The 25,014-nt window shown below is 50.4% G+C and overlaps 1 protein-coding gene across 1 annotated transcript; it reads left to right on the top strand.

Annotated features, from left to right (window-relative positions):
* Positions 1-8,373: 8,373 nt before the first annotated feature.
* LOC117089912 (SH3 domain and tetratricopeptide repeat-containing protein 1-like) lies at positions 8,374-23,994 on the top strand. Its single transcript, XM_033221625.1, is given in 9 exon segments — positions 8,374-8,484; positions 9,567-9,633; positions 13,027-13,068; positions 14,809-15,638; positions 18,583-18,705; positions 19,379-19,727; positions 20,660-20,853; positions 23,598-23,666; positions 23,668-23,994. Coding segments are annotated over 9 exon segments (2,070 nt in total). The 3' UTR covers positions 23,953-23,994.
* The last annotated feature ends 1,020 nt before the right edge of the window (positions 23,995-25,014 follow it).

Raw genomic sequence — 25,014 nt, 5'->3', positions numbered from 1 at the left:
CACTGCAGCCTCAGCCTCGTATGCTCAAGAGATCCTCCCACTTCAGCCTCCCAAGTAGCTGGGACCACAGGTGTACAACACCATGCCCAGCTAACGTTTAAAATTTTTTGCAGAGACAGGACCTCCCTCTGTTGCTCAGGCTGGTCTGGAATTCCTGGGTTCAAGTGATTCTCCTGCTTCATCCTCCCAAACTGCTGTGATTGCAGGCATGTGCCACTGCCTGGCCCCATATAAGTGGAATGATGACTTTAGCCTAGGAGTTCCACATCAGCCTGGGTAACATAGCACAAGACCCTGTCTCTACAAATCTAAAAACATTAACTGGTCATGGTGACACCTGCTTGTGTTCCCAGCTACTCCAGGAGGCTGAGGCAGGAGGATAACTTGAGCCCAGGAGTTGAGGCTGCAGTGAGCTCTGATCTTGTCATTACGTTCCAGCCTGGGTGACAGAGTGAGACCTTGTCTCTTAAAAAAAGTTACTGGCTACCCGATTATTCATAGGAAAAAAACCTGAACTCTGGTCTAAACCTCATACCTCGTACAAAAATTTGCTCAAAATGGATCATGGACTAAAATGGAAAATGGAAAATGGAAAATAAAGATGAAGAGAGGAGCTAGAGACTGGGAGAAACTATTTGCAAATCACATGTCTGATAAAGGACTCGTATCTATAATATATCAAGAACTATCCAAATTCAGCAGTGAAACCAAATCATCTACTTTGAAAATGAATAAAAGACCTGAAGAGACATTTCAGATAACATACAAGCACATGAAAAGATGTTCAACATCATGAGCTGTCAGAAAAAATGCACACTAAAGCCACGTCACTATATACCTATCAGAATGCCTAAAATAAAAAGTAGTAACAAGACCAGTGCTGGTGAGGATGCGGGGAAACGGGATCACTCACACCTGACTGGTGGGAAAGAAAGATGGTACAGCCATTCTGGAAAACAGCTTGACAGTTTCTTAAAAAAATAAACGTACAATTGCCACAGGATGCAGCACTCACATTCACAGGCAGTTATCCCAGAGAAATGAAGACTTATGTTCACTCAAAAGCCTTTATGTATCTGTTCATAGCGGCATTATTTATAAAGTCTAGAAACTGGAAACAGCCCGGAGACTGCTCAGCAGGTGAATGGTTAAACAAACTGGTGCACTCAGGCCCCAGATACCACTCAGCAGTAGTTCATGACATCCTTGTTCATCCGTCTTTCAAACTAGAAACCACCATCATCCTTAATCCCCTTTTCTCCATCCTGGGTCTGAGTGGACTTCATTTTGCATTGCTTTCCAATGCATTTTCCCTCTGTCCTTTCTGGTTGTGCCTCATGCCTCCTTTGAACTGTTGTAAGAGCCACCGAATTGTTTCTCTGTCTCATCATGGAATCCTTTCCACACTTCATGCCCCGCTTTGCCATTGGAACAATCTTTCCAAAACATGAACAAACTAACTTAAAATAAATATCCCAGGTAGCCTTCCAAATAAGTCTAAGCTTTCTGTTAGAAGTTTTACTTCTTGTCTATCAGGAACCCCAGGGCTGTAGAGAGATGAATTTGCTGTCTGCATTTTAAGATCAGGCAGAAATCCCTGGAGGGGCCCATGTGGAATAGTGGTACAAATACTGGTTCTGGAATCAGAAGCCCTCATATCCTGGCTCTAACACTAGCTGGATGTTCTTGGGAAAGTTTTGGTTTCAAACCTCAGTATGAGGAAGTATACTCAAGGGATCACACAAGGCTGCTGGGAGGAGCGGATGAGGGGCGTGGTGAAAATGCTGTGTAATCCGTGAAGCACGTCGTATGTGTGAGAAGTGGAGCTGTGTGGATAGCGGTTCTGGAATCATTGTATGAAAACGATGGAAAGCACATTCGTAGTTCTGCCTGATACCACCGGGCACCTGTGTATGTACATGCCTGCAACATGGGTGAAGCCCGGGTCAGTACAGCTCACAGTTTGGTTTTCATGCAGTTAGAAAGGCCCGAGAGGACCCTTCCCCATTCCAGCTGTAGGAAGGAGGCAGCTGTCTCCTGGCTATATTTAGTGGGATTGTCTGTGGCTCCTTGGGGACAAGAATGCAGGGAGTGGGGAAGAAAGCCGTCCTGACTGCTCGCTAGTCAGCCTTCCCCCAGGGAGGAGTGGAGGGGTCATTTCGTGGTAACTTGCCATGTCTTTCTTAAGCCATCTGCTCTTAGAAATGACCAGTATGACAAGTAAAAGACCCATTAGAGACAGATGGGCTGTGTGTCCTGTGCGTTTATGGCTTTGTGGCCTCAGAGCTGCCAGGACTTCATAGCTTTCTGGGGAATGCTGGGTCATCCAAGGGGCTGAAAATAGTGAGAGGAAGAAAATTCCCCCTCGCCGCTCTGGTCTGGGAGTGATTACTGAGGAGAGCGGCATGGAGGGCCCAGTCGTGGGGTCCCTCTCAAGCACACCCTCACCACAGTGGGAATGCGGTCTCAACCTCCCTAGGCCTCTGTGAGTTTTGTCTATCACATACTCACCTCCAGCAGGGATGTCTATGGTGATGAGATGAGGGAGCATCATAGCACATGTGGCACTTAGTAGGCTTGTGGTGAGTGGACGCTGGCATCAGTGGAACAGGAAACTGGGCGCTGCGTGTGGACGCACTCACGTGCTGGTGGCATGGGTGGACAGAGGAGAGAGGGACGCTCTGCAGTTCTCCTGTTGGTCTGTCACCCCCGCTGTTGTGAGCAGAATCCGTGAGTGTATTCTGTTGCCCCAGTCAACTTGGTAGGCTGATTGCTCAATTTTCTGCTTCCACTTTTGATTTCTTAAGAATGGAAAAAGGAATACTTCAGTGACTTTTCTGGTTGATGGCATACATTCCTTGATATCACCTTAATGCTTTTTAATTTCTATGTATTTTGGATGTTGGAGCTTGCCTGACATCTGTGTTTTTCTACCTCACCCTCTCGCGTAACTGTTGGCCACACCAGGACCAGAGAGAAGTGACCAGACCGATTGGTAGCAGGGCTAGGACTGGAATTCCCCAGGCTTTTGATGCCCAGCAGGCTCTATTTTCTGTATTGCACTGCTCTTCCCTATTTCGACACCTGTTAGGACAGTGGATGTGAAATGTAGCTGGGCACTTTTTGGGGTGTGCTAGGAGTGTGGGAGATGCTTCAGACTGGCATTTTTCCCTGGTTCTGAATTCTCATGGCTCAGAGTCAGTCTCTAGGCTACTGACCGGGAAGATACAGGAAGTTGTTTTGTATGGCAAACTATGCCGGGGCATTTCTTTCACCCATCTAGAAATGGGATGGGGTATGGATGCCAAGTTCTTTTCTGGGTGAAGGCTGTGATTGTATCATGTTGCCTTCCCCGTGTGTGCTCCTTGAGTGTGTCGCTGTGCTGCGGTCATCTGTGTTCCCTAGGGTGCCTCCCTTGCAGTCCCAGCCATGGCAGACTTTCAGTCAGTGCTCATGGCCTAAATGAGAGGAAGGCCAGCAGAGCCATTAAGTCTGGAAAATGGCAAGTGAGGGAAAGGAATTTTTATTTAAGGCATGTGAAAAGGAAATCTTTTTAGAAAAGTTGACCTGTTTCTCAACTGGAGTTGAATTTCAGCTCAGAAAAGCAGCTGTGTGCCCAGAGGGCTTTGGGATTTCAGTTAGTGACAGATGAATTCAATTTGTTATTGTATGAATGTATTATCCTTTTGTGGTTTTATTAGGCCTTTCTCCCAAATGGAATTGATTTTTCTATAAAAGTCACACTTCCTTTTTGAGAAGTGTAACAGTAATTTATGGAATGGTCTCCCAAAAGATTACCTGCCAGGAACCAAACACACTGCCTCAGACTCACGGCCCCTGGTTTCTGCCTGTGCAGCTGCAGGGCAGAGAGGCACGCTCAAGCTGATATCAATACGCATGTCTGCATCTTCTCTTTGTTGATTGCTGTTCCATCTCTGAGCCGGCCTACTTCAACATCTAGGAGCTTGGTGTGTGTAGATACATTATGGTATGGAGGAGGGATACGGTGTTGCAACAGCCAGGAGACTCGCTGAAGTCTCTGTTCTCTTCCTGCTCACTGCTCTGACTTTGTATAAGTCACATTTGTAGGACTGTGCACAGTGGCTTACACCTGTAATCCCAGGACTTTTGAAGGCTGACCTGGGAGGATCTCTTGAGCCCAGAGTTTGGAACCAGTCTGGGCAACATATGAAACCCCATCACTAGAAAAAATAAAAAATAAAAAATTAGCCAGGTGTGGTGGCTCATGCCTGTAATCCCAGCTACTGGAGAGGCTGAGGTGTGAGAATCACTTGAGCCCAGGAAGTCGAGGCTGCAGTGAACCATCATCACACCACTGCATTCCAGCCTCGTCAGAGCAAGACCTTGTCTCAAAAAAAAACAAAAGCAAACAAACAAAAACTCATTTGTAATAGTGGCAGTAGTTAACTTTTGAAAGTTTGGAGAAAAGTTCCTAAATAACCTGTGACCATGGACAACTTCCTTAGCCTTTCTCTGCCTTAGTTTCCTCATCTATGAAAAATGAGAGAATATGGTACTGATCTTACAGGATTTGAAGGAGAACTAAACGAGATCAAACTCAGAGCCTGGCACATCGTGAGTGCGCACTCAATGTTATTATTTCAACATTTTAGAGGAAAAACATGCTAATGGGTCATTATGGCTAAACATATTCTATCACTGGCGTTACTCATGGTATTGGAAGGATCTTGAATTCCATATAGATAGTGTGATGGAGAAAGTATTTCAGGCATTGACAGGGTTTAATCAAAGAAAAAAGGACGTGTCTGTCCTGTGTGGAGAGCTGTTTCCGCTTGTTTCTTTAAATGCTATGGGAAAAGCAGTCGACCCTGTGCTCTCTGCCGGACAGCTTCAGTCTCCCCATATTGATTTGGCCAATTGTCGCTCCCTGTCATCATGGCAGCAGCAGTTGAAGGGACAGCTTGTCTTGATTTGCATTTTTGGGTGTTTGTGCAATTTATAGGCAATTAAGACATGGAAGCCTGTTTATGGCAAGCTGGCAAATTCAGCAAAACATGGAAAAACCTGTTAGCACAGTTTGCACGTGTGTGGGCACAGAGCAGCCAAATAAACACACACATTTTCCTGTATTTTAAAAACTCTCTAAAAACAAAAAAAAAGACATTAAACCATTGCCCAGCTGGCTTATAGAGCTAGAGCTTTTTCCTTGAAGTACATGAGTATGGCTGTCAGACATCTGAAACCGTAAGCCATCTTAAAACATCATTTTGATGCTACCCCCTACCCGCCCTTTTTTTCCATTTGTAAGGGACAAGGATCCAGGAAGGAAAGTATCAGCTTACAAAGGCTTTTGTTACAATTAATCGTTCATGGTCTTTCTTTTGGTATCTTATTCTCTGTTTACATTTTATTTTTATTTTTATTTTTTTTGGAGACAGAGTCTTGCTCTGTCACTCAGGTTGGAGTGCAGTGTTGTGATCTCAGCTCACTCCAACTTCTGCCTCCCAGGTTGAAGTGATTCTTGTGCCTCAGCTTCCTGAGTAACTGGGATTACAGGCGTGTGCCACCATGTCCAGCTAATTTTTATGTTTTTAGTAGAGACAGGGTTTCGCCGTGTTGGTCAGGCTGATCTTGAACTCCTGAACTCAGGTGATCTGCCTGCCTCAGTCTCCCAAAGAGCTGAGAGTACAGGTGTGAGCCACCGTGCCTGGCCGCTGTTTCCATTTTGTAACACTAGCGTCACCCTAGTGTAGGGTGGCTAGGGGTATTCTTCTTTCCTGTTTCCTGGTGTATTTTCCTCTACAGCATTGATCACTCTTTAACATACTTTTTGGTTGTCTGTCTCTACCTACAAAAATATATGTTCCTGGTTATATCACCAGTGCCTGGCACGTAGATAGTTAGTCAATATTTGTTGAATGAATGAATGAATGAATGGGCTGAAAGAACGTTTTTCTTCTTTCTTCTGTCACTTCACACCAAATGCTTTAGGAAAATGCTATGTGAACAGGGATCGTAAGCAGGAGAGGTTACACACATTGCTATGGGATAGCCCACCATCCTCAGATACTTGTCTGGAAGGAGGTGGAGTACTTGAGTAGAAATGATACAAGATAACTTCTTCAGGAAATCAGCCAAGTGTCAACGCTTTTCACATAGGCGTGTGATGTTTGTGTATGTGTGTATGAAGAGCTGTCGTGGTCTAGAATCACGGGCTTTTAGATCCCTTGTACAGATAGAAAAGTAAAGGCCAGGCTGGGCGTGGTGGCTCAAACCTGTAATCCCAGCACTTTGGGAGGCCGAGATGGGTGGATCACGAGGTTAGGAGATGGAGACCATCCTAGCGAACACGGTGAAACCCCGTCTCTACTAAAAAGTACAAAAAACTAGCTGGGCGAGGTGGCGGGCGCCTGTAGTCCCAGCTACTCGGGAGGCTGTGCCAGGAGAATGGTGTGAACCTGGGAGGCGGAGCTTGCAGTGAGCTGCCATCCGGCCACTGCACTCCAGCCTGGGCGACAGAGTGAGACTCCGTCTCAAAAAAAAAAAAAAAAAAGAAAAAAAAAAGAAAAAAAAAAGAAAAGTAAAGGCTGAGGCCCAGGAGTGCTGCAGGCCATGGAGGTAGAGTCCCTGTCTGCCCTTCTCAGTGTCCGGTCACTTCTCACTGCACTCCCCTCTTTACTGCTAAAGCCACCTTCCCTGACTCTGAATGTGTAACCACGAGGGAGAAAATGTACTCCAGGCTCACAGTTTGTGGAGAAAAAAACCCAGCAGCTGAAAATAATGTTCACAAAGTTTGTACCTAGAAAAAGTTGCCATTTCTATCATGTCTTTAAATGTCCCTGTTTCTCATACATTTTATAAACAAGACAGTAGAAGGAGATTCGGGAACAGCAACGTTAGAACAAGGGGGAAAAAATCACACCTACAGCACTCCAGTTTCTGTTTTCTTCTCAGTTTAGGGCTGAGGCACTTCAGCTTCCTGTCTAAGGGACCACTCAAATCTGATTAGAAGCCATTATGGGCTGGTAATTATCCATAATTTTAGGAAGACAGATGCAGTACCAACTCTGTTATCTAATAGCAGGCTTATTAATTTTAAATTTGCATGGGAGGAGAAGCAGATGGTGAGGTGGGATAAGCGTTCAGATGCTTGGTCATTGACAGCTTTTTACTCTCACGTATCACATGGGGATTTGGGACCCAGGAAGCCCGCTGAGAACTGATGACTATCTGTCCCCTAACCAGCTGGGATCTTTTTCATCCTGAGCTCAGAAAGATTGCTCCTACTGCAGCCAGGGAAGACAGGTTGTTGACTGGTTAGAAATCATGGTAGGTTATTTTCTCCACCCGCAGATCGCAGTTGGAAAGCAGAGCTATGAAAAAGTTGTCTTCTCTATTGTATTTCAAATCTGGGTGTTTAAAAAATTATGTAAGCAAATTAGGCATTTCTTTAATGGTAGTTTGTGTGTTCTTGATGCGAATGAGAGGTGCATTCCCTTGTAAAATCCCTGTGACTTAATAGGAAGATGTGAGCCTTAGAACCAAAGTTGGTTTTCTAGATGATCATGTAGACTTGATGCTAAGCATCAGACAAGATGTTGATTGAAGCGATTTAAAAAAAATTTGTCTGAGTTAAGATTTTACACCAATATTTAGAAAATCAGCAAAAGAACTTGGAGGAATGTTCTCAGGCATGCAGTTCAGCTCCCTGCCCACATTGTCATAAAATCCGAGTGTGTGTACAGGGAGGCACATTCCTTTCTGTTCTCATCACAGGTCCTTCCTGGCTCTGCACCTGCCTGTCATGCGTGTCTGTGTGAAGAGATCACCAAACAGGCTTTGTGTGAGCAATAAAGCTTTTTAATCACCTGGGCACAGGCAGGCTGAGTCCGAAAAGAGAGTCCGCGAAGGGAGATAAAGGTGGGGCTGTTTTATAGGGTTTGGGTAGGTAAAGGAAAATTAGAGTCAAAGGGGGGTGTTCTCTGGTGGGCAGGAGGGGGGGTCACAAGGTGCTCAGTGGGGGAGCTTTTTGAGCCAGAATGAGCCAGGAAAAGGAATTTCACAAGAGAATATCATCCCTTAAGGCAAGGACCGGCCATTTTGACTTCTTTTGTGGTAGAATGTTATCAGTTAAGGCGGGACAGGGCATTTGCACTTCTTTTGTGATTCTTCAGTTACTTCAGGCCATCTGGGTGTATACTTGCAAGTCACAGGGGATGCGGTGGCTTGGACTGGGCTCAAAGGCCTGACATTGCTCTCTTCCCGACCTTCCCTACCTTTTCCCTCCTGTGCGGCTCTCTCACAAAGTGAATGGCCTCAGCCACAGCTTCTCTGCAGCTGCATCAGACTGTGGCAACAGGAGTGGTGGCTGCTGCAGGGCGTGCTGTCCCCATGGGGCCCGGTCTTGCTTGCCGCTGCAGCCTGGTGATCATTTTGCACCTCAAGTATGGAATTCTACGGAATGAGAGCCAACATGCTGGGGATGGAGGCGTCTTTATCACGGTACTCTGCATATTTTAATCTTGGGTAGAAAGTATGGAAAAGTATGTGATACCTGTGGTTTGATGTCAGAAGGACGTTGTGAACTTGACGTGGACTGAGAATGTTCAGGTGCAACAGGCACCCCGGCTTCATTAAATGAGACTTCTCCATCTCCCTGCCAGGCATGCACAGGTGTATGGCCACATTTTATGTGTTATCCTTATCTAGAGTGCGCCTTATCATCATGCTTAAAGTTACATGATGATATTCTTCCTCGTAGAGTAGGTCCCAAACCGCATTCAACACAGAAATGTACTCTTGCTATTATACATAAAAAGTGCTTTCATATACCAAGTGGGAGAGCAGTCCTAAAATCTGGGCTGGAATCACAGAAGGAAGACTTTGGGAAGCAACAGATTCCCTAGTCCAAAACTGGTTTTTGATGAACCTAGAAACAGGACCAAGAGAAGTGAATTTGCCTAAGGCCCTGACAGTGTCTCAAGGTAGCATTTGAACCTAACAGTTTCTTGACCTATTTCTTTAAATGATTAGTCATGCTTCCTCTGATTCCTATATAAACGTATTCCTCATTCATTCTTTTTCACTGAATTACTGCGGTGCTACCACCTAACAGTATTTGAGTCAAAATGTGGCAGTGTTTATCCCTTTCCAAGGTTTTTAGTTGCACACTTTTTCAAAGTTGTGCTTACCGTTTCTTGTTGGTTGTAAGGTGTCCTTTCAGAAGCCAATCGTGTGCTGTATTTATGTTGATTGTTGGAGGTAGTTTGGTTAGAACCTACTTTGAGTGGCTGGTGTGGGCCTGGGGCACAGTGACAGCTGCCTGCTTCATAGGCAGAGATGAAGTAATTGCTTCCTGGGAAGTACCATCCTCCTGGCCACACTCTCCAGCCCATTTCGGTTGTGTTGGTTTCCTCGCATCTGCACCTTTCTGGCTTCATGTGAGTCTCATTTATTTGAGCATATGACTTCAGGCTGTGGGGAAGAATGGCCATTTTAGGACAGAGATGCACACAAAGGAACAACTGGCTAAATGTGAGTGAAGACATTCTTAGGGGGATTTCATTTCTTTCATTCTGTAACAGGCAGTCTGGGAAGCGTTCTGGACACGTGGCCTGCGCTGTCACAGTTCCTCCTTGCAGGATCGCAGATGTTTGGAGATTGTAGTGATAACCGTTATCATTGAGAATGTTATTCTCTCAGGCTCTAATATGTCAGGATTTATTCAGTGTTAATTTGTTAAAGACAACTGTATTTCTAGCCGAATCCATGTTAGACATTTCTCCTGGCAGTGTTGCTGGGGCTATTCCCGTGGCTTAGTCTTAGGGAAGCACACGCCTTTGAATACTGCTGAAGCTGTGACTACCCAAAGCGCACCGGAGTACTTTTGCCATATGGGGTGTTAGTCACTGATACACGTCTCAGTCAGACCTGATGGATTCTTGACCCCTTCCTTTTTTAATTTTTTAATTTTAATTTAAAGTTTTGTTTTTTAAGAGCACAACCCCTCAGGTGGCCACCGTGAATCTCTGGTGTCTTCAGTTGGCTGCAGCCTATTTGCCATCTCTGGTTCAAACATATTGGAAGGCTGATGATGCTTCCCTCGGTTGTTCTTCTGCTGTGTGACCTCCGCGGCCGCAGGGTTCAAGACTGTCAGAGCTGGGAGCCACCTTCACAGCTCCCAGGGTTTCCGGAACCTCCTTTATCTAGCCCTGGGGATGGAAGAGATGTCATCAGGGGTGGAGGCTTATTAGGTTTACATGCCATTGATAACGAGTGAGGAGGTTTTCTTTTATATAAGGGGAGCTTCTTATAATGTGCTTTAGTAGGGTAAAGAAGCTTTTGAGGTTTGCTTTCTCTGGAAGGATAGTTTGTGATCCTGCCCTTGCTTTCAACAAAAATATAATTTGCATACCAGTGCATGTTGTATTACTGAGCACTGGCTGACAAACGGTTCTTAACTCGTCATTCACTCAGCCACTGTTTCTTGAATGGCATGTGTGCCAGCTGTAGTAGGAACTTGCTAAGGCTCTAGGACTAACCCTTATGAAACAGCGGTCCTGGGGGAAGCAAACGCATATAACTATAAACGTTTGTGGGGATATCAGAGGGGGTGACTATAGGTGCAAAACTTCATTCATTCATTGTCCTATCTTGGAAGGTTTTGTGTCTTAGCAGCGTGTTCCATAGTAACACATTCTTGTATCAAAATATTGATCATATTATTTTGAAATTCTCTGCTTAGGTATGTATTTTCCCCACTAAGTTTAGAACTGGTTAAGGACAGGCTATGGGGTATGTAATATATGTACACACACACACATATATATATATTACCATTGTAAATATACAATATATATTTATATATATACACACATATATATTTCTCCCTCTCTATATTTACACACACACACACACACATATATACACACACATATATATGAAATACATACACACACACACACACACTTCTGCCAAGCACAGAAAGTCAAAACTAGGCAAGGGTTCTTTTAGGGTTCATGAAAAAATAGATGTGCTTAGTTGAGAGCGTCCTTAAGTTGCCAGGGGAAAGAGAGGATGGATTCACAAAGGGAGACAGTTTTTTTTTTTTTTTCTCCTTTGTTTAACTCTTGAATTCAAAATAATCCAGACTTATGGAAAAGTTGCAAAAATAGTACAGAGAATTCCCGTATGGTCTTCCCTCAGGTTCCCCAAACATTTCACCCCATTTGTACTTTCTTTTTCTCTCTCTGTAGATATAATTTTTTTTTTCCTGAAATGTTTGAGAGTGGAAGGTAGAATGCAGGGCAGGGTGAAAGGCGGAAGGAGAGAGATGGGTTTGGAGGCTTTTTTTTTTTTAACCTTCTGAGATGGAGTTTCGCTCTTGTCACCCAGGCTGCAGTGCAATGGCACGATCTCGGCTCACTCTAACCTCTGCCTTCTGAGTTCAAGTAATTCTCCTGCTTCAGCCTCCTGAATAGCTGGGATTACAGCCACCCACCACCATGCTCGGCTAATTTTTTGTATTTTTAGTAGAGGGGTTTCACCACGTTGGCCAGGCTGGTCTTGAACTCCTGACGTCTGATGATCCACCTGCCTTGGCCTACCAAAGTGCTTGGGATTACAGGCATGAGCCACTGTGCCTGGCGATTGGGAGGTTTTTGCAGTAACCCAGAGCACTATGATGAGGGCTGGACCTGGCTGGAAATGATGAGGAAGGTGAGAAATGGTTAGGTCTGGCATATATTTTGAAAGGAGAGTTTAAATGGGTTGGATGACAAGAGAGAGAAAAAGAAGTTTTAAGGATGATGTCAAGGATTTTGGCCTGAGTAACTGGAAGACTAGAGATGCTGTTATTGGGATGGCGAAGATTATGGGAGGAGTGGGTTATAGCAGGGGGAATCAAAAGTGCGTTTTGGGCATGCTAAATTTGAGGTCCAAAAAGAGATGTTAAGAAGTGTTGGCCGGACACGGTGGCTCACGCCTGTAATTCCAGCACTTTGGGAGGCTGAGGCAGGCAGATGACCTGGGGTCAAGAGTTCGAGACCGGCCTGATAATTATTAAAATTGATCATTGATGTTTACTAATTAATCATATTATTGCTGCTAATACCGCAGGGGGTGTACACCTACCTGTGATGTTGTTCCTAATATCCAGGGACAGAGGACATGATCTTAGTTTTAATATCGCAGTAGGTGTACACTCACGCTGTGACACTGATCCTAATATCCAGGGGGTAGAGTATGACATGACTCCTAACATAGCAATGAACGGACAGCCACCCGGTGATATTGCTCCTAATATTCATGGAAAAAGCCTATGCTATTACTCCCAATATCGCAGGGAGGATACAGCTCTTCTGTGATATGGTTCCTAGTATCCGGAGGGGAGAGGATGATAATAGTTCCAGTATCGCAGGCTGTGTTCACCCGCCCTGTGATATTGTTATGAGTATCCTGGAAAGGATATGACTCCCCATAGAGCAGGAGGCGTACATCCAGCCTGGGATATTTTTCCTAATATCCATGGAGAGGAGAGGCTGATATTACTCCCAATATGGCAGGGGGTGTACATCCACCCTGTGATATCCTTCTTAATATTCCAAGACAGAGAGGTTGATATTACTCCCAGTATCGCAGACACTGTACATCCCCATGTGATACTCTTCCTGATATCCGGAAGGGGAGAAGATGGTATTAATCCCCATATCGCAGAGGGTGAACACCCACTCTGTGATATCTTTCCTAGTATGCAGGGGGAGGGGGATAATATTATTCCAATATTGCAGAAGATGTACACGTCCCCCCGTGATATTGTCCTTAATATTCCAAGGCACAGAGGACGACATTACTCCCAATATCGCAGAAAGTGTACACCCCCCAGTGATGTTGTTCCCATGATCCAGGAGGAAGAGGATGATATGACTTTCAACCCCTGCACCCTGCAATGCTCTCACCCTGCAACACCGACACCCAGCTCAACCTGACATGGGACCAGAGGTGCTGGCTGGGGGTGTTCATTGCTTCTCTTTTCTCCCTTGCCAGACTCAGTAGAGGAAGCTGAGACTGAGCAGCCACAGGAACAAGGTGGGTTTTGCAGGTGGCTCAGGCTTCCTCTGGTTATGAGCTGGGCCTTGGGGTAACGCCGGGGGAGGTGACAGAGCTGAGTACGGTGGGCATTGGATGCGGCTGTCACCCCTCTGTGGTGCAGGCTGGGGGCTTGGGGGACGTTGACTGAGGTGGGCCTGAACCTCTCGTCTACTCTGACACTGGAGGCTGTGGGGTCCCACACTTCTTCCAATGAACATGCTGGTCCCCGCCTGGTCCCCGGCCGAGATGGGACATCCTTTCCACTGGTGGGGCCCACATGGAGCTGTGGGTTCCTTTCTCATGACCTGGAGAAGCTGCAGTTTGCCCTGTGCTCTGCCTCAGAGATGGGAGGCCACACTGCCCTCAGCGGGTAGCAGAATTCAGAGCCTTAGGTTGCAGGGGCCTCAACTGAGGTCCCTGAAGGGTCTGCTCTTTCCTGAGGGGCTGATTCAGGGAGGCCCTCCCGTCTCCGCTCTGGGGCTCTGTCTCTTCCCCTCACACAGGGTCCGCATGTGAACAGCCTGGTGATGTGGACGCACCTAGGGCCCTTGGAAGTTCCCTGGGAATGGGATCCATCCCAGTACATTTGGGATGCAGGCACAAGGTCCCAGAGGAGGCCTGGGAAGCCAGTGGGGAAGGGAAGGCTGTAGTAGGTTTAGCCTCGGGGAGGGGGTGGTTCCACCCTCTGCCAAAGTCCCTGGAGCAAAGACACGTGGCTCTCCAGCTGCCCCAGAGGCCAGGGTAGTGGCTGGGAGGGGCTGTGTGCCTCTGCCGGGTGGGGGAGATTTCTTAGCTAATCTAGTGAAGTCAAGTCAGACATTTGCCTCTAAATCATATTTATTAATTTTTTAATTCTAAAGCTTTACAGATGAATAAGGAGACAGTTTGTATTGAAAATAGTTTTTACACGTGAGCTTGAAAAAGAGAGTCTGTTTAAATCTAGTTTTTTCCTTCCCTGTAATGCCTCTTTTCATCCCAGGTTTTCCAACAGGAAATGCGCTCGTTTGCTCACCTCTGGGAGGGGGCTTTGGCTAGGAATCCACCAAAGACAGCAGGTGCCAGTGGACTGCTTGAGCAATCTGGCCTTTGTGAACCCTTTAGGAACTGTGGGCTTCAGGTTTTCAGACCATCCAAGGTGAAGGTGGCCACAGGGGCCTGAAAGCTTTCCCATCCTTCCTGCAGGGATGGTCCGTTTTCCTGCACGGAGCTTGGTACCTGGGTACAACACCCCTGTCCTGTGCCGTTGGTGGCTTTACCAATTTTGCATAGCAGCTTTTGAGCTGATCCATAGCTCTGATTGGCTGTTGAGGATTTCATGGATTCCTGTACCCCACCGGGGGCCCAATATGCTGACAGAAGTTACATTTGTAGTTGTGGTGCTGCATACACATGGGTCCAGTTAGAAGGCTTTGATTCTTTCGAAAGGGAAAGGCATCTCTGAGGGATCACTGAACTGACATAGTCTCCTCAAACCATGCTGTCAGGTGGGCGACAAAGCAGGACAGGAGGGTGATTTCGTAGGAGAGTCGGGCCACGGGCCTGCGTGTTATCTCTGTTTCCATAGTGCCGGAGTTCCTACGTGCTCCAGGCCCTGGGTTTGCATTGCACATAATTCTCCAGGGCTCATGGCAAGCTGCACCAGGGACACAGAGGACGGGGATGCGGGGACCCTGCCCCCAGTGGACCAAGGACTCACTGCTGGACTCTAATCTGTCTAGGTATTTTTGTGACTTGTAGAAATACCGCCACCTTGCCTGGGCCTGGAGCCACAGGAGACCCTTCCGAAGGTGAGGAATGTTCTGGAACAATGCAAGGCCTGCCCAGGCTGCCCCCAGGAGCCAGCATCCTGGGGTCTCTGTGCGGCATCCAGCAACATGAGCTTGCAGGACCCCGAGGAGCCCTCCTTCTGCTTGGAACCTGAAGACGACTGGGAGGATCCAGAGGCCCTGATTTCACGGCTGCTGTTCCTGAACACCTCCGGATACAAGGCCAGCTTCCGTGGCCTGTACAACGTGGCGCTGCCATGGCTGAGCGGCATGTTCTGCAGCTTTAGCGACGAGGAGGAGCTGACTGGGCACCTGGCACAGGCCCGAGGGGCGGCCAAGAAAGCTGGCCTCCTCATGGCCCTGGCCAGGCTCTGCTTCCTCCTGGGGCAGCTGTGCTGCAGGAGGCTCAAGCTGTCCCAGGCCCGGGTGTACTTTGAGGAAACACTGGGGACCCTGGAGGGCAGCTTCGGGGACCTGTTCCAGGTGGTGGCTGTGTACGCCAACCTGACCAGCATTTACCGGAAGCAGAACCGGGAGAACTGTACACAGGTGGTTCCCAAAGCCATGGCCCTGCTCCTGGGGACGCCCAGCCACATCTGCAGCACCGAGGCGGATGGGGAGCTCCTGCAGTGGGCGGTGGGTGGCCAGAGCCTGCAGGCCGAGGCCCGGGCCTGCTTCCTGCTGGCCAGGCACCACGTGCACCTCAAGCAGCCCGAGGAGGCCCTGTCCTTCCTAGAGTGGCTGTTGCTTTTGCACAGTCTGGGGATTTTCATTGACCTCCAGAAGAAAGATGAGGCGCATGCCTGACTGTAAGCAGGGAAGATCTACTACATCCTGCGGCAGAGTGAGCTGGTGGACCTGTACATCCGGGTGAGTGGCAAGGGATGCAGGAGGACCCCTGTGCTGTTCACTCTCTGTCCATCCATCCATCCGTTCATACTTCCATCATCTATTTACCTGTTTATCCTTCCATCCATCTATCCATCATCCATCCATCCATCATCCATCCATCTGTCCTTTCATCCATCCATCATTCATCCATCCTTTTATCATCTATCTATTCACCCGTCTATCCATCCATTCATCCTTCTATCATCTATCTGTTTACCTGTTCATACTTCCATCCATCCATTCATTATCCATTCATCCATCCATCCATTCTTTCATCATCTTCCCATACACCTGTGGGTCCTTCCATCCATCCATCCATCCATTCACCTGTTCACCTGTTCATCTTTCCACCCATCCATCCATCCTTTTATCATCCATCCATTCACCTGTCCATCCATCCATTCACCTTTTCGTCCATCCATTCACCTGTTCGTCCATCCACCCATCCTTCCACCTATCTTTCCATCATCCATCCAACTTTTCATCCTTCTATCCATCCATTTTCCATCCATCCATCCATCATTCATTCATCTGGTCACCTCTTCATCCATTCACCTGTTTGTCCATCCATCCATCCATCTTTCCATCATCCATCCATTCAGCTGTTCATCCTTCTATCCATCCAACCATCTTCCATCCATCCATGATGCATCCATTCACCTGTCCATCCATCCATCCATCATCCATCCTTTTATCATCCATCCATTCACCCGTCCATTCATCCATTCACCTGTTCATCTTTCCACCCATCCATCCATCCATCCATTCATTCATCATCCATCCTTTTATCATCCATCCATTCACCCGTCCATTCATCCATTCACCTGTTCATCCATCCCTCCATCCATTCTTCCATCCATTCACCTGTTCCTTCTCCCATGCATCCATCATCCATCCATCCATCCACTCACCTCCTATCATCCTTCCATCCATCCATCCATCCTTCATCCGTTCTTTTATCATCCATCCATCTGTCCATTCATCCATCCATCCATTCACCTGTTTGTCCATCCATCCATCCACTCATTCATCCATCCACTCACCTCCTATTCATCCTTCCATCCATCCATCCATCTCTCCATCCACCCACTTATCTATCCATCTATCATCCATCCATCTGTCCATCATCCATCCATTCACCCATTCCTCCTTCCATCATTCATCCATCCATCCATTCATCCTTCCATCCATCTATCCATCATCCATCCATCCATCCATCCACTCATTCATCCATCCACCCACCAATCTACCTATTAATCCATCCCTCCATTCATCTATCTGTCCATTTGTGTATCCATACATTGATCTATCCACCATTTATCCATTCATATGTACATACATCATCTACCCTCCACCCATCCATAATCTACCCACCATAGATACATACAGACATACACACATCATTCCAACCACCCACCCACCCACCCATCCACTCATCTGTCCATCCATCCATTCATCCTTCCATCATTCATCCATCCATCCATCATCCATCATCCATCCATCCATCATTCATCCGTTCTTTTATCATCCATCCATTCAGCCACCATCCATCCACCTGTTCGTCCATCCATCCACTCATTCATCCATCCACTCACCTCCTATTCATCCTTCCATCCATCCATCCATCTCTCCATCCACCCACTTATCTATCCATCTATCATCCATCCATCTGTCCATTCATCCATCCATTCACCCATTCCTCCTTCCATCATTCATCCATCCATCCATTTATCCATTCATCCATATATCAATCCCTCCATCCATCATTCATCCATCCACCCACCAATCTACCTATTAATCCATCCCTCCATTCATCTATCTGTCTATTTGTTTATCCATACATTGGTCTATCCACCATTTATCAATTCATATGTACATACATCATCTACCCTCCACCCATCCATAATCTACCCACCCATAGATACAGACATACACACATCATTCCAACCACCCACCAACCCATCCACCCATCCATCCATCCACTCATCTGTCCATCTGTCCATCCATCCAGTCAAGCATTCATCTATCCACACACCCATCCATCCATCCATGTGTCTATACATCTGCTCATCCATTCATCCATCCATCCACTCATTCCTAAGCCACTGCTGAGTACCTGTTGTGTGCCTTTTCCCTCCCTCCAACTGGTTCCCTCACATCCTCCCCCAGTGGCCAGCATCTTCTCCCTGAGGGCAGAGGCGTGGCCCCTCACAGTGCCTAGCACCTGCTGGTATACAGCTCATGCTCAAAGAATGTGACCACTCAGTTAACACACAGAAGAACGTGCTCCAAGCGACATGTGGCACATCTCCTTACAAAATGAATCTATCATAGCAGCTGTTTTCAGAGGCTTTCCCAAACATAGTGTGATCTGGAACAAATTGTGAAGCCCACGAGCCTGGTGAAGCTTTCATTATTGAGCACCTGCTGTATACCTCCTTGAGCTGAGGAGAAGGATCAAGAGCTCATGGCCAAGAGGGGACCAGGCCCACCCACAAACACTATTGATGTGCGGCCCTGAGCTGCGGCAGGGATGTGGCAACGCAGAAAGGAACGAGGGGATGGGCTGCCAGCACTCTGGGGGCCACAGAGACTGTTTGAGTGCGGGGGGTGGGCTAGGGCTATCCCTGGTGGTAGGATTCACAGGTGTCGGGCTCCTGGGCTGCAGCTGCTCAGTCACCTCCTGGTACTCAAGTGCATGAGTTCATTGTCCTCATGCCAGTGGTGGGGCAGCCCTAATGCACAGGTCTGAAAAATGCTCAGGTGTACCTGCAGTGTGAGGAAGGAGGCTGGCGAAGGTGGGTGTGGCCACCTCGCCAGGTGTGGGTCTTGAGGGAACTTCTTCTCCTTTCAGGTGGCACAGAATGTGGTCCTGTACACAGGCGACTCCAACCTGGGGCTGGAGCCGTTTGAGGCAGCTGGAGACATCTTCTTCAACGAGGCCTGGGAGCGGGAGAAAGCCATGTCCTTCTACCGGGTGAGCTGGCCTGTGCGCTGATGTGGGTGGGCCTCAGGGGGGCACCTGGAGGGCTGAGGCACAGGTGTGGCAGGGCAGAGGCCTCCCACCTGAAGGCAAGGCCACCCATGCACATGCTTCATTTCCCAGTGGTCTCACCGGGAATGATATTGACTGTGCCCCTGCCCGGGAGAAACGCCTGGACCGTGGACGTGGCAATGGCTCTACCCTTGCCTAGTTGTCTCATCGGGAATGATTTTGACTGTGCCCCTGCCCAGGACAAATGCTCGGGTCTGAACATGACAGTGGCTCTACACTTGCACCTGATGATCTTAAGCAACCATGAGTAGGAAGTCTTGTCCCCATCTTCCAGATGAGGAAGCTGAGGCTCAGAGAAGCACAGGGACATGTCAAAGGACACATAGCATGTCAGTGGGAGGCCCAGGGCCAGAGCCCAAGTCTGCCTGCACCCGGAAGTGGGGACGGCTTCTCCCTTCCTCTGAGTTCACCGTGTGGCTCAGCCCTGGGCACAGACAAATGTGTTTTTAGAGCAGAGAGGAGTGCTGGCTCCCCCCAGTCAGACCTCCGGTGCCCAGGTGGGAGAGGCTGGTCTGAGGCTGCCAGGTGTAGCTAGATGAGCCTCAGGTGACTCTTCAACCCCCAACTTGGATGTCTGAACCATGCATTATCCCAGAGCACAGAGCTCTGCGGACGTGCAGGGGTAACTGGGGTGTGGGATGCTCCAAGCACATGTTTGAGCTCTGAGGAAGGCGCTGGGCAAGGTGGGTGCTGCGGAAAACCTGACCCCACCTGCCTGTGTGGTAGGACCGGGCCCTGCCCCCTGGCAGTGACTATGGGCAACCGCAAGGCGGAGCCGCAGCTGCAGCTGTGCAACAAGCTGGTGGCACTGCTGGCCACGCTGGAGGAGACCCAGGAGGGCTTGGAGGTTGCCCACATGGCCCTGGCACTCAGCATCACTCTGGATAAGTCCCCTGAGTCCCCGCCCTGCCAGGATCCACACTTTGCCAGAGCCCAGCCTCCAGGTCTGTAGGGCAGGAGCTGAAACAGCTGCTGGATTTTCCTGGTCTCCTGTCCAGGCAGGCAGATCTGCCCAGCTGGCTTCCCTGTCTGGCCGTGCAGCACAGCCTGAGGTCTCTCACGCAGTGCTGAGCTCTGCTTCCTCTGTCTCTTCCCGCTGCTGACCACAAGGGCTGCCCAGTGTGCCCTCTGCCTTCCAGATATGCCAGGCATCTCGGTCCCTGTATGTGCCAGGCCGAGTGGCACATTCCCTTTGTCTTGTGCTCTTCCCACCCTCATCAACCACACGGCTCTCTGGCTGATGAAATCCCAGTTCTCCTTCCAGCAGCCTGCCTCTTAAGGCCGGGCATCCCCTGGTGCTGTGCCAGGTCGTCTGTCCTCCTCCAGAGACAGGGAACCCTGGGCAGGCCGCATGCCCCAACGCCTTGTGCCTTGGGGCGCAGTACAGAGTAGGTGTGCAGCTGTGTGGGAATGTATTGAATGCAGGCTCCACAGCACTCGCCCTGAAAAGGGGAGGACATCAGAGACAGCCTAGGTGGGTTTGTGCATCTGTGGGGGCACCTGGAGCTCAGGCATGCGGTGACTCCCCAAGGTAAGGGGCTCTGATCGTGACACACCCAGGAGGAGTCGGATGTCACGTCTGTGGGCTGCATGGAGCCGGGGTGCCTGGGAGCACCTGGACTGCATGGGTTTTGGGCTCCCTTGGTTAAAACCAGTGAACAAAGGCAGGTGGCTATGTGTAGGCACAGAGCTGGGCCATCCAAGTCCGACTTTGCCACAGCCTCACAGTAGACAGGGGCAAGCCTTATTAGTTCTGCTTTGCAGATGGGAAAGTGAGTCTGGGAACCCAGAAGGGACTGGCCAGAGCTGCCCAAGTGACCACAGGTGCCTGGAGGCAAGCCAGGTGCTGCCCAGGGTCTGCATGCCTGCACCCTAGGGGACCGGCTGAATGAGCACGTGGCCTACCACCGGCTGGCCACCCTGAACCACCTGCTGGGCCATGGCAAGCTGACGGAGCACTTCTACCTCAAGGCCCTATAACTCTGCATCTCGCCGCTGGAGTTGGACGAGGAGACCCTCTACTACGTGAAGGTGTACCTGGTGCTCGGTGACATCTTCTACGACCTGAAGGCCGGTGGGAAGGGGCAGGGCTCGGGGGGTTTCCAGCCCCCTTGGAGTGAGATCTCCACCCAGACCCCAGGGGCCTGGGATCCAGCATTCCTTAGGAATGGCCCAGTGGCCTCCCTGGAGCTCTGCACGCGGCTGGAGGAGCCCGCAAGTTTCGCAGATACAACCCAGCTCCCAAGCTGGCCAGGCCCCACCCTCAAGAACTCAGTCTCAGCCAAGGAGGCTGACACATGAGCGGGCAATGGTGGCCTCTGGGTAAAGAAGGGGGATGGTAGTCAGGGGAGCCCTCCTGGAGGTGGTGACACCAAACAGTCTTGACAGTCAAGTGTCAAGTTGCATTTAACAAAACAGGGTCGGGAGAAGGACATTTTGGAGGACGGCATCATCCTCATATTGAATCCACATTGCAAGATCCAACCCAAATCCCAGTGCCTCCTCTAGGAAGCCTGCCCAGGGTGCCAGCCTGCACTGAGCAACTCCTTCCTGGAGTCCTGAGACACCTGGAATCTTCACATCACCTAGGAAGGGTGGGGTGGGACCGGTGTCTTACCATCGGGTTCACAGACAGGGGAACCCCAGCTCACGGCAGGTGCAGTGGGGCCCCAGCCAGCCAGGCTGAGACCTTGCTGGGTCAGGTCTGTCTCGAGGGGAGGTGCTGTGCTCCCTCTGCCCCCAGCCCTGCAGGGGTGGAGAGCTGGGACCAGCAGAATCAGACCTGGGGTGTCTCCCCGCCTCTGCCCAGCAGGCACCCGCCCCTCCTCAGCATCGCACTGGCACCGTGTCAGTACTCCTTATGGGCTGAGGGGCCAGGATGCTCCAGTCCAGGGACCGAGATCTTGGGGGCCTTAGAACAACATGAGGAGCTGGGGTAGCCCTAATACCCCGCCCCATATCCCTCACCACAGGCCTGAGGCTGCCCGGGAGGCCCCCGCCCAGTGCTGGCGACACCTGGTGGTCAGAAGCAGTCCCTGTGGCCTCCCAAGTCCCAGCCAGACAGGGAGGTGCCAGGTGTCAGGCCCAGGGGGACGCTGCTCACTGCTCAGGGGCTCGCCTGGGACCCAGGGACGGGCCTCCCAGAAGAGGGCCTTTATCTCTCTTGGTCAAGCGTGCCGCCCACATCCGCCTGCCCAAGAGGACTGAAAGGGTCAAGTAGTACATGAGAGGCCAAAGTCCATGGTTGGGGTCGAGGGGCAGAGGACTCCTTCACCTCCTTCCCATGCACAGCCCTCTGGGCCTCATCGTGACGGTGCTGTCAGCCCAGGCCAGCTTCCCACAGGGAGGCCCCCTCGGAATTCCCCAAGGGCGCCTAAGGCCACACCCTCCTCCTTGTATAGGAGGCTCTGGACCGAGGGCCCAGAGAAGTGGGAGAGAAAGCTGGGCTGGATGGTGCCTGAAAGGCTGGCAGAGAGGCAGGGGTAAATGGGCATCCTTGCCGATTGCCTCTAAAATGCGGTCCCCTTTAGTCTACACATGAGAGTGAGCCCTGGAATAGGGTGGATTAGGTGTGTCCTGGCTCAGCCTGCCACTCACTGGCTGCTGCACACACTACAGGCACATGGAAATGCACACGCAAATGCACACAGACACACGCACACCCAGGCACAAAAACACAGGCACAAACCCAGGCACAGGTGCACATGCACACACAGGCGTGCACACAGGCACACAACCACCTGCAGGCACACGCAGAGACATGCTTTGGCTGGCTCCTTCCTGTTTAGTTAGGATACCGCCACGCCTTCAGGATGCCCTTGCCTCCCACCCCCGGCTGAGTCAGGGGCCTCCTGGGCCCCCCACAGGCTCCTGGGCTTCCCTCTGCCACAGCCCTGGCCACCTTTGTGGTCAGTGTTCAGTCCCAGGTCCCTCAGACTGGGAGCAAGGATTGTTAGGCTCAGCCATGCACCCAGCACAGAGTCCAGTGTTTCGCTGGGCCAGGGGGCATTGGATGAGCAGCGGCAGTGACTCGGGGTCTTCTCACACCCCTGCTCCATGTGTGGGGCAGGGCAGTGAGGAAATGGACTGCTGCATCTTGGACTTTGTCCTTGGCCCTGGGAGCCATCTTGAGATGGTCAAGAGGGACAGGCCAGGCCTGGGTCTTAGAGAGGTCCCTTGGGTGTCCCCCATGTGGAGGAGGCGCCTGGACAGAAGCTGACGGGGAGATGGGAAGGTCAAGGTGGAGATCTGGGAGGCACCATCCCAACCCAGGGATGGTGAGTTTGAGCCAAAGATGCATTGAAAATGGGAGTGGATGTCTGGGGAATCACACTCCGTCAATATTTCAGGGAACATTGCCAGGGAGGACACCTGTGAGATGGTTTTGTACCTGGCCTGGCCCGTGGAGGGCCTGGAAATGGTCAGCATGGACAGGGGCCAGAGGGAAGCCTGGGTCACTCAACGCTGTGCCCCTGCTGTGGCTTGGAGCCACGGGTCCTGCATGGAACTCTCTGAGCAGGCAGGATCTGCCCTGACCTCAGCCCATGGGGAAAGCAGCCACTGCCTGCAGAGAGGGTGGGACTGGGGCAAGAGGCTTGGGGTGAGTGGAGCATAGGGATAGTCAGGAAGGCTTCCAGGGGTTTCAGGGTTGTCCCCAACTCCTGCAGCTGAGACCACAGCAGTGTCACAGGCTTCGGGGCTCATGGGGTGGGCCAGCGTTGGCTGGACATGTGGAATGACCTGGAGACAGGAACAGCCTCTGGGAAGACAGGCTCCCAGTCCCCCTTTTGCTGAGCATGGCCTGTCCCCTTCAGGAACGGTTTGATGCAGCCGGGTACTACCAGCTGGCACTGGCAGCCGCCGTGGACCTGGGCAGCAAGAAGGGCACAGCTGAAGACCTACACGCGGCTGGCCACCATCTCCCACAACTTCCTCCTGGACCACGAGAAGTCGCTCTTCGTCTACCAGAAGGCCAGGACCTTCGCCACAGTGCTCAATGTCTGCAGGGTCAACCTGCCTCCTCTGCCACTCTGCGGGTGGGCCCCCTGGTTGGCCCCAGCCACCCTCGCTGAGGACAGCATCCGACGGAGTGGGTTTTGTGCAAGGAGGATGGTCTCCTGCCTCTCCTGGTGTCTCCTGTGGCTCATTTTCTGGGAAATGGAGGCATGAAAGCAGGGTTCAAATAGCAATAAATGCTTTTTTGCAATAACATACTGAAGTCCCCAGGGCATCCTTCCCTGTGTGCTTCCTGGGCTGTGTCTAGGGACCAGCTCCTTCCCTGGTGGCAGCCCTCTGTTCTTGGGGATGAGAAGGACCCTGAGTCCAACAGACCTGGGCCAGGTCACCATGAGCCTCGGTTTCCTTGGCGGCCAGAGGGGAGATGGTGGTAGAACTCCCTGGGCAGCTCCCTGCTCTCCCTGCTCAGAGCTTTTGCTGTAGGTCTCGTGCTGCCCTTGCCTTTATCCTTCAGGCCACTGTGCCCAGATGTAGGGCCTGCTAGTGCCCCTGTTGGCCATTGAAGAAACAGAGGCACAGAGAGGTTAGGTGTCTCGCCCACCGTCACACAGCAGGTAGGGGCGGAGACACAGAGCCCAGTACACTGACCACCACACCACCCTGCCAGCTTGCTGCCAGGAAGGTGTCCCCCATTAGGACCCAAGGTCAGCTCCTGGACCTCTCTTGTGTCAGGAGAGCCACAGGCCAGTGAGGGTGGCCCCGGGGATCCCTCACTCAGTGTCCTCTGCTCCCAGACTTGGTTGACCCGAGCCTGGCCAGTCCCACCTCTGGCCACCGGTCAGCCCTGCGGGAAGTGAGATGCAGGGATCTCCGCCTGTGTAGACGCTGCTACCCAGTATTGAAAGCCTTATCTGGGTTGCCCCCTATGCCGTCCCCACAGGCCCCCTCCCCTTCCGGCCCCCGGCCCTCATCCCAGTCCCTGGAATCTCTTGGCCCCAGGGAACACAGCTCACACAGTCTTTTCGCCAGTTTATGGCAAGCAAACCGAGGTTCAGAGACTGTGGGTGTCCCACGTGATTCTCACATACACTGCACTCTCCCAGGCCCCTCTTTTAAACACTTTAAATGAGGTGACTTTCACATCGCATGCAATTAACTATTTCAATGCGAATAATGTGGTGGCATTTGTGCACTCACAGTCCTGTGCAACCACTCACGCCATCTAGTTTCAAAACGTATTCTTCTTCCCAGAAGAAATCTGCCATCCTCACTAAG

This window comes from Trachypithecus francoisi, unplaced genomic scaffold (assembly GCF_009764315.1).
Source record: "Trachypithecus francoisi isolate TF-2019V2 unplaced genomic scaffold, Tfra_2.0 Contig00913, whole genome shotgun sequence".
Lineage (NCBI taxonomy): Eukaryota > Metazoa > Chordata > Mammalia > Primates > Cercopithecidae > Trachypithecus > Trachypithecus francoisi.
The sequence above is the reverse complement of the archived record's forward strand: the minus strand, read 5'-3'. Positions and strand labels throughout refer to the sequence as shown.